This window comes from Somniosus microcephalus, chromosome 22, assembly GCF_052327205.1.
Source record: "Somniosus microcephalus isolate GS21.2 chromosome 22, FLI_Smic_1.0, whole genome shotgun sequence".
NCBI lineage: Eukaryota > Metazoa > Chordata > Chondrichthyes > Squaliformes > Somniosidae > Somniosus > Somniosus microcephalus.
This window is the reverse complement of record NC_141008.1, coordinates 57,472,581-57,488,134: the sequence shown is the minus strand read 5'-3', so window position 1 is coordinate 57,488,134 and position 15,554 is coordinate 57,472,581. Positions and strand designations below refer to the sequence as shown.

General features: G+C 46.7%; 1 protein-coding gene across 1 annotated transcript in view; it reads left to right on the top strand.

The window, feature by feature from the left end:
• Nucleotides 1-15,554, top strand: part of LOC147102416 (carboxypeptidase D-like) — a 256,138-nt gene that overhangs the window by 127,364 nt on the left and 113,220 nt on the right. The window contains exon 18 of the mRNA XM_085964833.1: nucleotides 8,155-8,255. Within this exon, the coding sequence (XP_085820959.1) occupies nucleotides 8,155-8,255 (101 nt within the window). The remainder of the gene's footprint in view (nucleotides 1-8,154; nucleotides 8,256-15,554) is intronic.

Here is a 15,554-nt window from a genome sequence, read left to right as displayed (position 1 = left end):
ACTCCCCCGCACCAGCGGAAAAAGTTTCTCTCAATCTACCCTATCGATTCCTTACAAAATCCTAAAATGCTCAATCAAATCACCCCTTAACCTTCTATATTCCAGGGAGCCCTAACTCACAACTTTCTGAGCCCGTGGTGAAACAGCTACTGACTGAGCTAGGCTGAGACACAATCAATGGACGAGAGTGTGTTTTGATATACTTTGAAAAATTTATTCTTGCGATTTAGGCGTCGCTGGCAAGGCCGGCATTTATTGCCCAGCCCTAGTTGCCCTGAGGAGGTGAGGGTGGGCCTTCTTCTCGAACCACTGGTAGCAGCTTTGATATAACGTCCTCTTGAAGCATAGTCCCAGGGTTCTGATGCGTTAAGATTTCTTCAAACTCATTGAAGCCTTCCTTCTACATTGTCTCACAATGCACTTTCTAACTAAAGTATTGTCTTGCTCCCAAGGTAGTTTGCTCAATATGTATTGCATTCTGTAGCTACAGTGTCACATCCTCCCAGCCGTATGTTGTTCTATTTTTAATGGGTTCTGTAACATCGCATCTGTAATAACGATGCTCAGAAATTATTCCAATTTAATATTTTTGAATGCATTGATATAAAGTACTATCAATAATAATAATGTAAATCTGACCCATGTGCTATGTGCTTTGGGTCATGAAACACTGCTACACAGAGTGTATGGAGGGTTCTCATCCATTTTTCCTTGCTGGGGTATTGTTCCCCAAGCACCAGCCACCCTCCAGTATCTCACACGATTGGCTTTGGGTCGCAGCAGTCTATTCAACCATGGGGGGCATTCAAATGGAGATGGATCCCGTCCTCACCTGGGGTCTGGCATTCCTCGGTTTAATGATCTGAGTCAAAGAGTAGGCGAGAGTTAAGAGAGGCAGGCTGTCAGCAGAAAGTCCATGTCCAGCACTGCTCGGAGAGTTCCTATCCCAGGAGAAAAGGAGCGAAAAAGGCTTGCGAAGCAGGAGCAGAGCAACCAATGTAACTTTTTTTGAAGGTCTTATGAAAGATCATTAATAATCGCATTGCACAGCTATTGAATCACATTGTACAGCGAGTGTTTTCCTCAAATCGGACCTTGAGTTGCTGAGCGAAGCAAAGGGCAAGATTTTGAAGTATCACCAAATTATTGTACGTGAGCAGAGGGGTGATGGCTATTGGTGGGTAGGCCACAGTCATCCTTGTCAACAGCAACAACTTGCAATTATATATAGCGCCTATAACATGGGGATAAAACATCCCAAGGCACTTCGCAGAGGTTTAAGACAGAAATGGACACTGAGCCAAAGAAGGAGAAATTGGGAAGGGTGGTCAAGAGCTTGGTCAAAGAGGTGGGTTTTAAAGAGTCTCTTAAAGGAAGAGAGGGAGTTGGATAGGCTGTTAAGTTTAGGGAGGGAATTCCAAAGCTTGGGGCCCAGGCACCTGATGGCAATGATGGAGTGAAGGAAGGCGAGGATACAAAAAGGGACAGAGTTAGGGGAACAGAGAGTCCAGGAGGCAGGGACTGTAAGACTGGAGGAGGTTACAGAGAGGGAGATGTGTGAAGCACAGAGGGATTGAAACAAAAAATTGAGAATTTTAAACTTAAGATGTTGGAAGACCAGAAGCCAATGTGGGGTCAGCGAGGTCAGGGTAATGAGTGAGCAAGACTTGGTGCAGCTTAGGATACAGGCAGCAGAGTTTTGAATGAGGTGAAGTTTACGAGGGTGAAGAATTAGCAGGCCAGCCAGGAGAACATTGGAATAGTTGAGTCTGGAGGTGCCAATGGTATGGGTGAGAGTTTAAGTGGGAGATGGGCTGAGGTAGGGGCGGAGGTGAGCAGTGTTACGGAGGGGGAGGTAGGTGGTCTTTGTGAGGATATGGGGTAGGAAGCTCCGCTTAGGGCCAGACAGGATCCTGAAATGGCAAACATTCTGGTTCAGCCTGACACAGTGGCCGGGGAGATTTGGCAGGGGACAAAGACGATGACTTTGATCTTTCCAATGTTTAGCTGGAGGAAATTGAGGCTCATCCAAGACTGGACATTGGGCAAGCAGCTGGAGAGCACAGAGGCAGTGGAGGGAATGCCCCCAGGCTGCGTGCTGACCAATAGACAATACGAACTGGAACTTAAAAATGTAACCATCCAAAACTCTCCTACCTAGCCCATGGTCATTCCTCTGCTTCATAAGATAGGTTTGGATGGAGGGAGCCCCAACCTATTTGATCTGCCCCCTTTCAGGAATACCAACCCATTATAGATTGTAATGTATTCCCATTACAGCACATCTCTGAAGGGACTTCTGGTGTCTTGGCCTCAACCACCCGCCTTGGCATCCCATTCCAGCTGTTGCTCACCCTCTGTGTAAAGGGATACTTCCCAGCATCTGTCCTTAACTTGCCCATCACAACCTTGACCCTGTGTCCTCTTGTTCTGCTGCCCTGGCCTGCCATAGTTATGTTACTGGACAAGTAATCCAGAGAGTGTGAGCACAAATCCCACCATTGAGAATTTGAATTCAGTTCAAAAAGAATCTGGAAATTAAAAATAAACTGCTATCAGTTTAAAAAAAAAAGTAACCATGAAGCTGTTGGATTGTTGTTAAAAAACCCAACTGGTTCACTAATGTCCTTTAGGGAAGGAAACCTGCCGTCCTTACCCGCTCTGGCCTATATGTAACTCCAGTCCCACCCAATGTGATTGATTCTTAACTGCTCTCTGCAGTGGCTGAGCGAGCAATTCCGTTTCAGGGCAACTAGAAATGAGCAATAAATGCCAGTTTAGACAGCGACACACATATCCTGAGAATGAATTACAAATAAATAATCTGAAAGTGTTGTTCCTTGTTTACTTTCTCTGTCCCCATTATGTATCTCATACACATCAATATGGACCCCTCGGAGACATATTTTTGCAAGACCCCTAGTCTGGTTATTGCTTCATAAAAATTACTCGGCACAGAGGAAGCTTGAAGTTTTGAGTTCACATCAGGGCATCCCTTGCAGGGCCTGGACTACATCCTTTCAACTGAACCAGAAGCGCAAACCCTGTCAGACATCATTTCTCTGTGATGCACAGTGCCTAGAGTAGAGAAAGGCATTCTACAAGCTAACTCCAACCAATGATTTGCTAAATCTGTGACTACTGTTCGCACTTTGCTCCCTCTCTCCTGAAACAGGACAGTAAATACTTTTCTTCTTTTTCATTCTGTACTGTGGCTAATAAGGTGTACCAGCAACAACAACTTGTATTTATATAGCGTCTTTACCGTAGTAAAATGTCCAAAGGCACTGCACAGGAGTATTTTAAGATAAAAAATTTGACACCGAGCCACATAAGGATAAATTAGGGCAGGTGACCAAAAGCTTGGTCAAAGAGGTAGTTTTTAAGGAGAGTCTTAAAGGATGAAAGAGAGGTAGCGAGGCAGAGAGGTTTAGGTTGGACATTCCAGAGCTTAGGGCCCAGGCAACAGAAGGCACAGCCACCAAAGGTTGAGCAATTATAATCAGGGATGCTCAAGAGGGCAGAATTAGAGGAGCGCAGATATCTCAGGGGTGTTGTGGGGCTGAAGGAGATTACAGTGATAGGAAGGGGCGAGGCCATGGAGGGATTTGAAAACAAGGATGAGAATTTTGAAAATGAGGCACTGCTTAACCGGGAGCTAATGTAGGTCAGTGAGCACAGGGGAGATGGGTGAACAGGACTTGGTGCGAGTTAGGAAACAGGCAGCCGAGTTTTGGATGACCTCAGGTTTACGTACGGTGGAATGTGGGAGGCCAGCCAGGAGTGCGTTGGAATAGTCAAGTCTAGAGGTAACAAAGGCATGGATGAGGGCTTCAGCAGCGGATGAGCTGAAGCAATGGCGGAGACGGGCGATGTTATGGAGGTGGAAGTAGGCGGTCTTTGTTATGCTGCAGATGTGTGGTCAGAAGCTCATTTCAGAGTCAAATATGACACCAAGATTGCGAACAGTGTGGTTCAGTCTCAGACAGATGTTAGGGAGAGGGATGGAGTCAGTGGCTAGGGAACGGAGTTTGTGGCGGGGACTGAAAACAATGGCTTCGGTCTTCCCAATATTTAATTGGAGAAAATCTTTGCTCATCCAGAACTGTATGACGGACAAGCAGTCTGACAATATAGACACCGTGGAGAGGTCGAGAGAAGAGGTAGTGAGATGGAGCTGGGTGTCGTCAGCATACATGTGGAAACTGACGCTGTGTTTTCGGATGATGTCGCCAAGGGGCTAACATGCCCTCTCCATGTAAAACCAGCATCTCAAAATATTTGGTGATGATGACATTATATTTGACACTGGTTTGAAGTATATCATATGCAAGGCCTCTGCAGGTACCTTACTGTTCTCACTATCTAAAAAGGCATAGGACCTGAAATTACTCTACGGGACAATAATGGCCGAACACTTGCATTTGTTTGAAATCCCTCTCTCTATCTGATCAGAGGCATTAATCCATTTATTGAAATGAATTCGCTTCTCGGCTAAAACACCAGATGGAGGAAGCACTTTTGCACTCGTCTACTGATACGGCACAATGCCAAGGAGTGCGGAGTTTAATATGGAGCATATGCCACATAAAAGGTAACGCAGGGGTCCCTGTCTCGAGGAAGAGGCAAAATCAGACAAGGGTCCTGTTCCTGATCACACTCAGTGTCCCCTGTTGAAAATGTGCTGTGTGTAGACTTGGGTGAGTTAGGCATGTTTCCCCAATGATCAAATCACCCACTGGCATCCACTGTCTAGGCTTATGTATGAAGGGTTCCCACTTGGATGAGGCACTGCAGGGCTGGTAGCTCTGGTAGAACCATACGCTGGCGTGAGTCACTGCCTACAAGGGAGTATGTGAGAAAATTGGAGAAAACTGGGGAGAAAACGTAGGTCCCACAGTACGTGACCGGAAGATACCTCTGTAATTCGTACATTGCCAACTTGGGAGCTAGTTTCCTTTTTGGCTCCAATGGCAGCACAGTTTTGGCAGAGTGGGACATCTGCCTGCCCCAAGCCTCTGTCCCTCTGACCCTGACTGATTTCCTGGGGTCATAGTAAATCGAACAATCTGGGCAGGCCCCGGGCAGGTAACGTGGCTGGCACTGCCAGCAGAATCCATGTAAAATGTTCAACTTTCTGCCTCGCCATCGATTGTATCAGACAAGGCGGCCCTTTGACTATTAACCCCCTCCACCCTCCCATCCCCCCTCCACCCTCCCATCCCCCCTCCACCCTCCCACCCCCCCTCCACCCTCCCACCCCTCCTCCACCCTCCCATCCCCCCATCACCCTCCCATCCCCCCCTCCACCCTCCCATCCCCCCCTCCACCCTCCCATCCCCCCCTCCACCCTCCCATCCCCCCCTCCACCCTCCCATCCCCCCCTCCACCCTCCCATCCCCCCTCCACCCTCCCATCCCCCCTCCACTCTCCCATCCCCCCTCCACTCTCCCATCCCCCCTCCACTCTCCCACCCCTCCTCCACTCTCCCACCCCCTCCACCCTCCCAACCCCCGCCCACCCCTCCTCCACCCTCCCACCCCCCACCCTCCCATCCCCCCACCACTCTCCCATCCCCCCTCATCCACCCTCCCACCCCTCCTCCATTCTCCCACTCCACCCTCCCATCCCCCCTCCACCCTCCCATCCCCCCTCCACTCTCCCACCCCTCCTCCACTCTCCCACCCCCTCCACCCTCCCAACCCCCGCCCACCCCTCCTCCACCCTCCCACCCCCCACCCTCCCATCCCCCCACCACTCTCCCATCCCCCCTCCTCCACCCTCCCACTCCTCATCCACCCTCCCACCCCTCCTCCACCCTCCCACCCCCCCTCCACCCTCCCATCCCCCCTCCACCCTCCCATCCCCCCTCCACCCTCCCATCCCCCCTCCACTCTCCCACCCCTCCTCCACTCTCCCACCCCCTCCACCCTCCCAACCCCGCCCACCCCTCCTCCACCCTCACCACCCTCCCACCCCTCCTTCACTCTCCCACCCCTCCTCCACACTCCCACCCCTCCTCCATTCTCCCACACCCCCCACCCTCTCACACCCCCCACTCTCCCACACCCCCCCACCCTCCCACCCCTCCACACCCCCCCTCCACCCTTGATTGAGTGATAAACATTGGCCCAGGACACCAGGGATAACTCCCCTGCTCTTCTTCTAAATAGTGCCGTGGGATCTTTAACATCCAGCTGAGCCGGCAGTGTCATTACAGACAATCCAAACCTCATTCAACTAAACCAGGCTCCAGTTACAACTTTTCTGCAATAAATCCAACATGTCCCAATCCAAATGTGGTTCAGAACACATCCCTAATATTCAAGGATGGCGGGGGGGGGGGTGGTGGAATCTGTTTTGATATCAGGAGCCAGTTGTTTTTGCGATCGTCAGTTCAGAGAATACAATGTTGTGTCAAATTACCTTTCTCTGGCGTCTTTTCCTTTGTCTACAAATGAGCGCATAAGTTGGCATTTTGTGTTATTTATTAATGCACAGCCAAGACCGACATTGGTAGGAAATGTCAATAAAATAAAAGGCCTGGGTCCCTTGTAGCACATTTATCAGTGTTCCCTATCTCAGAATGCAGTCACTGTGCATAAATTGCAGTGACGCCGGTGCAGGGATTATCTACAGTTTACTATCACTCTTTGTTAATGTTTGTCATATTGAGTTTATCAGGGGACATTACTATCCTTGGGAAGTGACAGATTGGGAAGAAGTATGACTGCAGTATGGCATTAACACTATAGGAGAGACAATCTCGCCAGCCATACCAGCACTGTACTAAAGGCAGCCCGTGTTCTATCTGCATGTCATGTTTGACCTTGTTATATGGTAATAAACCGATATAGAGTGAGCCACACAAAGAATCGCCCACTCCCAATATCTGACACTTATAAATAATAGCTCATCCACTAAAGCTTGTCAGAGGACAAAAGAAAGCTGGATTATAAAATGCTCAAATTTGATTTTAAATTAAAAAAGATAGATCAAAAAGAAGATGCTCAAGTGACCTTTAATTCCATTGTTAGAAATGACATTAACAGGAACAGAAGCAACTAGTTCTACACTGTTACCAGTACAACCTGCATTACTAGCATGTGGTGTTACTGAGGTGTAAGTGTTGGGGAATATATCACATGACATGCCATGACATCTTTAAGCACTTTTAATGCTGGAGTTTCCAAGTGTGCCATTAAAAACAATAGGAACCTGAATTAATTGATTTCTAATAGAGCCCCTATCACATCCTAAGAATGACCCAAAGTGCTCTAGAGCCAATGAATTACTTTTAGAAGTGCAGACATTGCTATTGTGTCAGCCGTGGCTCAGTGGGCAGCACTCTCACCCCCTGAGTTAGAAGGTTGTGGGTTCAAGTCCCACTCCAGGGACTTGAGCTCAAAGTTCTAGGCTGACACTCCCAGTGCTGCACTGTCGGAGGTGCCGTCTTTTAGATGAGACGTTAAAACCGAGGCCTCGTCCCCTCTCTCAGGTAGATGTAAAGGATCCCATGGCACTCTTTTGAAGGAGAGCAAGGGGAGTTAGCCCCGGTGTCCTGGGCCAATATTTGTCCCTCACTCAACATAACAAACACAGATTATCTGGTTATTATCACATTGCTGTTGGTGGGAGCTTGCTGTGCTCAAATTGGTTACTGCTTTTCCTACATTACAACAGTGACTACACTTCAAATAGTACTTCATTGGCTATAAAGTGCTTTGGGACGTCCGAAGTCATGAAAGGTGCTATGTAAGTGCAAGTCTTTCATTTTTTTTTTAAAGGTGCAGTGCCCTCCTGATAAAATGTTTGGCAAACCTTATTTTGTTTGGGATGGGGAATGAGCCAGAAGAGAGGCGGCAATCATTTTCATCAAAAATGATGGCATTGGTGGTATGTGTTGGCATGTTTTATTATTATAAATAAATGAACAAAAAAGATTTGCCAAACATTTTTACATGAAGAGGGTGCCCTTTCATTTTAGTTAACTGTACTCTAGGATTCAGTCCATTCGCTCAGCTCCTATTTGAATGTGTCAGTACAGATCATATTACACTGAAGAATCAATCTTTGGCTTCACATTCTGGGCTCTTGTGTCTCTGTCTTCCTGTCTCATTCACTCAAATTGCTTAATTATTTGGTTCCCTGCAGGGAAAGATCTCTGGGTACTTGCAATCTCAGGGAAGGACTCCAGCCAGCACACTGTGGGGATCCCTGAGGTGAAATACGTTGGAAACATGCATGGCAATGAGGTAGGAAGATGAGCACCGAAAGGTCAAATGACACAGCTGACATTTGCGCACTAATATGAAGGTGCGACCCATTGCTTTTTGACTGGACTTCTTTTTAAAAACTATTTCATCCGATTATTCGGAAAGGGCCCTAGCTATGCCTGCCTTTTCATGGGATATGTGGAACATTCTTTGTTCCAGTCCTACTCAGGTCCCCTCTCTCACCTCTTTTTCCGGTACATCAATGACTGTATCCTGCTCTCGCCCTGAACTTGATAAGTTCATTCACTTTACTTCCAATTTCCACCCTTCCCTCACCTTCACATGGTCCATCTCCGACTCTTCTCTTCCATTCCTTGACTTCTCCGTCTCCATTTCCGGCGATTGGCTTTCGACAAACATCCACTACAAGCCTACTGACTCCCACAGCTACCTGGACTACACTTCCTCCCACCCCGCCTCCTGTAAGGACTCTATTCCATTCTCCCAGTTTCTCCATCTCTGCCGCATCTGTTCTGATGATGCCACCTTCCAAACCAGTGCTTCCGACATGTCTTCCTTTTTCCTCAACCGAGGATTCCCCTTTACTGTGGTTGACACGGCCCTCGACTGTGTCCGTTCCATTTCCCGCACTTCTGCTCTCACCCCTTCCCCACCCTCCCAGAACCATGATGGGGTTCCCCTTGTTCTCACCTTTCACCCCACCAGCCTCCACATTCAACGGATCATCCTCCGCCATTTCCGCCACCTCCAACGTGACCCCACCACCAAACGCATCTTCCCCTCACCTCCCCTTTCAGCATTCCGAAGGGACTGCTCTCTCCGCGACACCCTGGTCCACTCCTCAACCATCCCTAACAGCCCTTCCCCTTCGCCTGGAACCTTCCCGTGCAAGCGCAGGAGATGCAACAGATGCCCTTTTACCTCCTCCCTTCCCACTGTCCAGGGCCCCAAACACCCCTTCCAGGTGATTTACTTGTACTTCTTGAAATTTAGTATACTGTATTCGCTGCTCACGATGCGGTCTCCTCTACAGTGGGGAGACCGAATGCAGATTGGGCGACCGCTTTGCGGAACACCTCCGTTCGGTCCATAAGGGTGACCCTGAGCTTCCGGTCGCCTATCACTTTAATTCATCGCTTCACTCCCACTCTGATCTCTCTGTCCTCGGCCTATTACACTGATCCAATGAAGCTCAACGTAAGCTCGAGGAACAGCACCTCATCTTTCAATTAGGCACTTTAAAGCCTTCTGGCCTCAACATTGAGTTCAACAATTTCAAACTATAACCCCTGCCCCCATTTTTCATGCTGTATGATTTTGCCATTCCCATTTGCAACATTTTATCTTTCCTGCCTCTTACCAAAGCACAGTATGTTCCTTCAATTCCTTCCTCCCCTCCCCCCCCCCCCACCTTCTCTGCACCTGCTTAATATCTGTTACATATCCAGCTTTTTCCAGTTCTGACGAAGGGTCCCAGACCTGAAACGTTAACTCTGTTTCTCTCTCCACGGATGCTGCCTGGCCTGCTGAGTTTTTCCAGCGTTTTCTGTTGTTATTGCTATTATATTCGGAAAGGAAACCGGTTTCAAAATCGAACCACTCTAAAGTGCAGTTTACTTCAACATGCTTTTTTGTGTTTCTTACTCAATTAAAAAAAAAAAACATTTTTGCCTAAGTGATGGCGTTATTGGACGAACTAACTTGAGATGGGATGGGGACCAAATTAACATCAGTACAGGCATTGTCAATAGCTCCAGGGCTGAACTGGTTATTGTCTCATTTCAACCAGGTGCAATCATCTCACCCTGTCAAGCTCATTCGCTCCACCCATCCACTGTTCCAATGGTGTCATCAACATTTATTGTTTAAGCATAAATATTCTAATTATAAATGATCATTGTGTATGAGAGTTTAATTTCTTTTCAAAATCCGTCTGTTTTATAACAATATACTTAAAAAGAAACTTGGGTTGAAATCGTGTGGCGAGATATTGGTACGAAGCGCCTTTACATGTTTGTATGAAATTCCTTTTATTATCTCAGGTTAGCACTTTCCTTAAAATAACAAAGGAGTTTGATGTCAATGTGCCTCGTTACTAATATTACGGCATATGCTTTCCATGAAGAGCAATCGGAACAGGTGTGCAGTGTATTTGGTGCAATAATGTCACATTTAAGAGATAAGAACATAAGAAATAGGAGCAGGAGTCGGCCATTTGGCCCTTCAAGTTTGCTCCACCATTCAATAAGATCATGGCTGATCTTCGACCTCATCTCCACTTTCCTGCACTATCCCCATATCCCTTTTTTAAAAATTCATATGTGGGATGTGGGCGTCGCTGGCAAGGCCAGCATTTATTGCCCATCCCTAATTGCCCTTGAGAAGGTGGTGGTGAGCCACCTTCTTGAACCACTGCAGTCCGTGTGGTGAAGGTACTCCCACAGTGCTGTTAGGGAGGGAGTTCCAGGATTTTGACCTAGCGACGATGAAGGAACGCCGATATACTTCTAAGTCAGGATGGTGTGTGACTTGGAGGGAAACTTGGAGGCGGTGGTGTTCCCATGCGCCTGCTGCCCTTGTCCTTCTAGGTGGTAGAGGTCGTGGGTTTGGGAGGTGCTGCCGAAGAAGCCTTGGCGAGTTGCTGCAGTGCATCTTGTAGATGGTACACACTGCAACCACGGTGTGCCAGTGGTGGAGGGAGTGAATGTTTAAGGTGATGGATGGGGTGCCAATCAAACAGGCTGCTTTGTCCTGGATGGTGTCGAGCTTCTTGAGTGTTGTCGGAGCTGCACTCATCCAAGCAAGTGCAAAGTATTCCAAAATATTCAAAAATCTATCGCTCTCTGCAATAACAGTTCTGATGCAAATTACTCCCTCAGATATAAATGAAAAAAGTGACCCTTTAATTTTATGGCAGCTCTTTCCCAACAAATCAAATGATGGCGTAGTTGATGTTTAGTGAGCAGCCGTTTCAATTTTCTATCCATAAGAGTGCGTTTAATGTTGGAGTGACAGATCCTTTCTAAGGTAGTGGTAGGGCCTGGGAATATTCCCGCTCCTTCACCTGTGGCCCTCAGTAATTCTGCTGCTCCCAAAGCCTCTGCTCACAGCCTGTTCAGCTGTGAGACGTTGCTTGTCCTGTCTCCCTCCAGTGGGAGGAGGCAAAGGAGACTGTTAGGAGATGGGGCTATCCCAACACGCATTGCACAAGTGGGTCACTGAGCAACTCCACGCTCCAGCACAATTGAAATGAAGAGATCATGGGTGAAGAACCATGAACGCGTTTGTGTCCAACACTCCACTGGGACAGCATGTTGGAGCAGGTGTCAGCCTTGGCTCAGTGGTATCCCTCTTGTCTCTGACTCAGGAGGCTGTGGGTTTAAGACCCCTCCAGAGACTTCAGCATAATCTAGGCTGACAGCTGGAGGTGCCGTATTTCGGATGAGAAACAAAACCGAGATGTCTGCCCAGTCAGGTGTACATAAAAGATCCCATGGCACTATTTGAATGGAGAGGAGATTCTAGTGGTGAGCTGGCCAACATTTATTCCTCAGCTAACACCACCAAAAGCAACTCATCTGGTCATTTATCACATTGCTGTTATTGGGACCTTGTTGTGCGCAAATTGGCTGTTGCATTTCCCTACATTACAACAACGACCACAAGTCAAAAGTACAGTCAAGCCCACCTAAATGCATAACTCAATGAAGAATAAAGCATTTAAAAGAATAATATCTCCATGCACAGATCCCATTTCTATCCGTTCTAATGATCGCTGTCCTTGTTAAATGATAACTGTTAAATGAATGAAACGTTTGAATTCATTGCAAAAGTCTGGATATATTCATCTAGGCATTACACTGCCTCGCTAATGCCGATCAGTTAAAATCTTTTTGCCAATCAATGTGTTAAGCCCTTTGTTCAAGCACTTTTGTCTAGCCCTACAGTGCTCCTGCAGCCCTACAACCCACCGAGACCTCCGCATTCCTCTAATTTTGGCCTCTTGCGCATCCTTGATTATAATCGCTCCACCATTGGCGGCCGTGCCTTCAGCTGCCTGGGCCCCAAGCTCTGGAATTCGCTCCCTAAACCTCTCCGCCTCTCTACCGCCCTCTCTCCTCCTTTAACACGCGTCTTAAGATCTATCTTTCTAACCAAGGTTTTCTTAATATCTCCTTATGTGGCTCGGTGTCCAGTTTTGTTTGTTAACGCTCCTGTGAAGCGCCCTGGGATGGTTTACTACATTAAAGATGCTATATAAATGCAAGTTGTTGTTGTAGGTGTGAAAATCGCCTAGTAACCAATGTAGTGTCGTTTCAGAGTCTTTTTCACCTTGACGGCTCAAGCGCTTTGGGCCGTCAATGTGACAAGTGCTTTTGTTTATGTGTGAAAACCGCTTCATCAGGTACTAATGTTCAATCTTTGGGATGATAATTTAAGCAATGAACAAACTGTGGCATATATCTCTGTGACTAATGGAAAGGCCACCTCTAAACAAGCAGGTTCTTGCTGATGAGGTGAAAGCAATCACGATGCTGAGTGGGACAGAAGTTTCCCAGAGTGAAACCGTTAAACAGTTTGGCGTATCATAGCCTTTTTCTTAAGATTTGTTGCGCTGCATTGTGGACCCATTCCAAAACTAGGGGCCATAAATATAAGATAGTCACTAACAAATCCAATAAGGAATTCAGGAGAAACTTCTTTACTCAGAGAGGGCTGAGAATGTGGAACTCGCGACCACAGGGAGTAGTTGAGGCGAATAGCACGGATCCATTTAAAGGGGAAGCTAGATAAGTACATGAGGGAGAAAGGAATAGAAGGATATGTTGATGGGGTGAGATGAGGAGGCTCATGTGGAGCGTAAACACCGGCATAGACCTGTTGGGCTGAATGGCCTGTTGCTGTGTTGTTACATAGGATATGACATGAATCAGTCATTCATGAAAGAAAGACGTATGAAATAATACTGGGCGGCCTGCGGGTGGCGCTGTTCAGGGAGAGTATAAATACTCGGGCACGAGCCCAGCTTGCGCAGGACATTCTTAACAGGAACTAGTGAAGGACACAACTAGACCTCCATGTTGTAAAACAGTTGATTAAAGCTTTGTTTAACGCTTAGACCAAGTGCCGAGTAGTTTTCTTACGTCAGGATATACGGCACAGAAATAGGCCATTCGGCCCAACCAGTCCATGCCGGCGTTTATGCTCCATTCGAGCCTCCTCCTGTCTTTCCTCATCTAAATCTATCAACATAACCCCCTCTTCCATTCTCCCTCATAATTTTATCTAGCCTCCCCTTAAATGTATCTATACTATTCACTTCAGCCACTCCCTGTGGTAGCGAGTTCCACATTCTCACCACTCTCTGGGTAAAGAAGTTCCTTCTGAATTCTCTATTTGATTTCTTGGAAACATTCTCTCTGTATCCACTCTATCAAAACCTTTCATAATTTTAAAGACCTCTATTAGATCACTCCTTAGCCTTCTCTTTTCAAGAGTAAAGAGACCCAGCCTGTTCATCATTTCCTGATAGGTATACCCTCGCATTTCTGGTATCATCCTTGTAAATCTTTTTTGCACTGTCTCCAGTACCTCTATATCCTTTTTATAATATGCCGACCAGAACTGTACGCAGTACTCCAAGTGTGGTCTAACCAAGGTTCGATACAAGTGTAGCATAACTTCTCTGCTTTTCAATTCTATACCTCTAGAAATAAACTCCAGTGCTTGGTTTGCTTTTATATGGCCTTGGTAACCTGTGTCGTAACTTTTAGTGATTTGTGTATTTGTACTCCGAGATCCCTTTGCTCTTCTACCCCACTTAGAATTGTATTTTCCAAGTAATAAGTGACCTCTCTATTTTTCTTACCAAAATGTAATACCTCCCATTTCTCTGTGTTGAATTTCATTTGCCAACTATATACCCATTCTTCAAGTTTATTAATGTCCTCCTGTAATTTGTTGGTCCTCCTCAGTATTGACTATCCCATCCAATTTGGTGTCATCCACAAATTTAGAAATTGTGCTTTTGATTCCAAAGTCTAAATCGTTAATGTAAATTGTGAACAGCAGTGGTCCCAGCACTGATCCTTGTGGAACACCACTACCCACCTTCTGCCACTGTGAATAGCTACTCTTTACCCCTACTAATAAGAACATAAGAACATAAGAAATAGGAGCAGGAGTAGGCCAATCGGCTCCTTGAGCCTGCTCCACCATTCAATAAGATCATGGCTGATCTGATCCTAACCTCAAATCTTCTATCACTCTGCATCCACCCGAACCCATGTGATCTCCCGGGAGAGGCGAAAAACCAGATAAAGACCCAATGGCCAATTTGGGAGAAAAAAATCTGGGAAATTCCTCTCCGACCCATCTAGGCGATCGAAATTCTTCCAGGAGATCACTCTGTCCCTATATTTTCTACAGTACTTACCTTCTGTAAAGGCGATCTCCACCCCAGCCAGGAACAGGAATAAAACCATCTCCTGAAATCTAACACAGAATTAGAACACAGTAGGAGCAGAACCAGGCTACACGGCCCCTGGGCCCACTCCACTACCCACAGGGCCATGACCATTCCGAACCTAGACTCATGTCCAATTTCCTGCCCACTCCCTGTAACCCTTAATTCCCTTTACTTCTAGGAAACTATCTATTTCTGTTTTAAATTTATTTAATGATGTAGCTTCCACAGCTTTCTGGGGCAGCAAATACCACAAACCTACCACCCTCTGAGTGAAGAAGTTTCTCCTCATCTCAGTTTTGAAAGAGCAGCCTCTTATTCTAAGATTATGCCCCCTAGTTCTAGTTTCACCCTTCATTGGGAACATCCTCACCGCATCCACCCGATCAAGCCCCTTCACAATCTTGTATATTTCAATAAGATCGCCTCTCATTCTTCTGAACTCCAATGAGTAGAGTCCCAATCTACTCAACCTCTCCTCATATGACCACCCCCTCATCCCCGGGATTAACCGAGTGAACCTTCTTTGTACTGACTCGAGAGCAAGTATGTCTTTTCTTAAGTATGGACACCAAAACTGTATGCAGTATTCCAGGTGCGGTCTCAGCAATACCTTGTACAACTGCAGCAATACCTCCCTGTTTTTATATTCCATCCCCCTAGCAATAAAAGCCAACATTCCATTGGCCTTCTTGATCACTTGCTGCACCTGCATACTAACTTTTTGAGTTTCGTGCACCAGGACCCCCAGATCCCTTTGTACTACAGTACTTTCCAGTTTCTTGCCATTAAGAGAATAACTTGCTCTACGATTTTTCCTGCCAAAGTGCATAACCTCACACTTTCCAGTA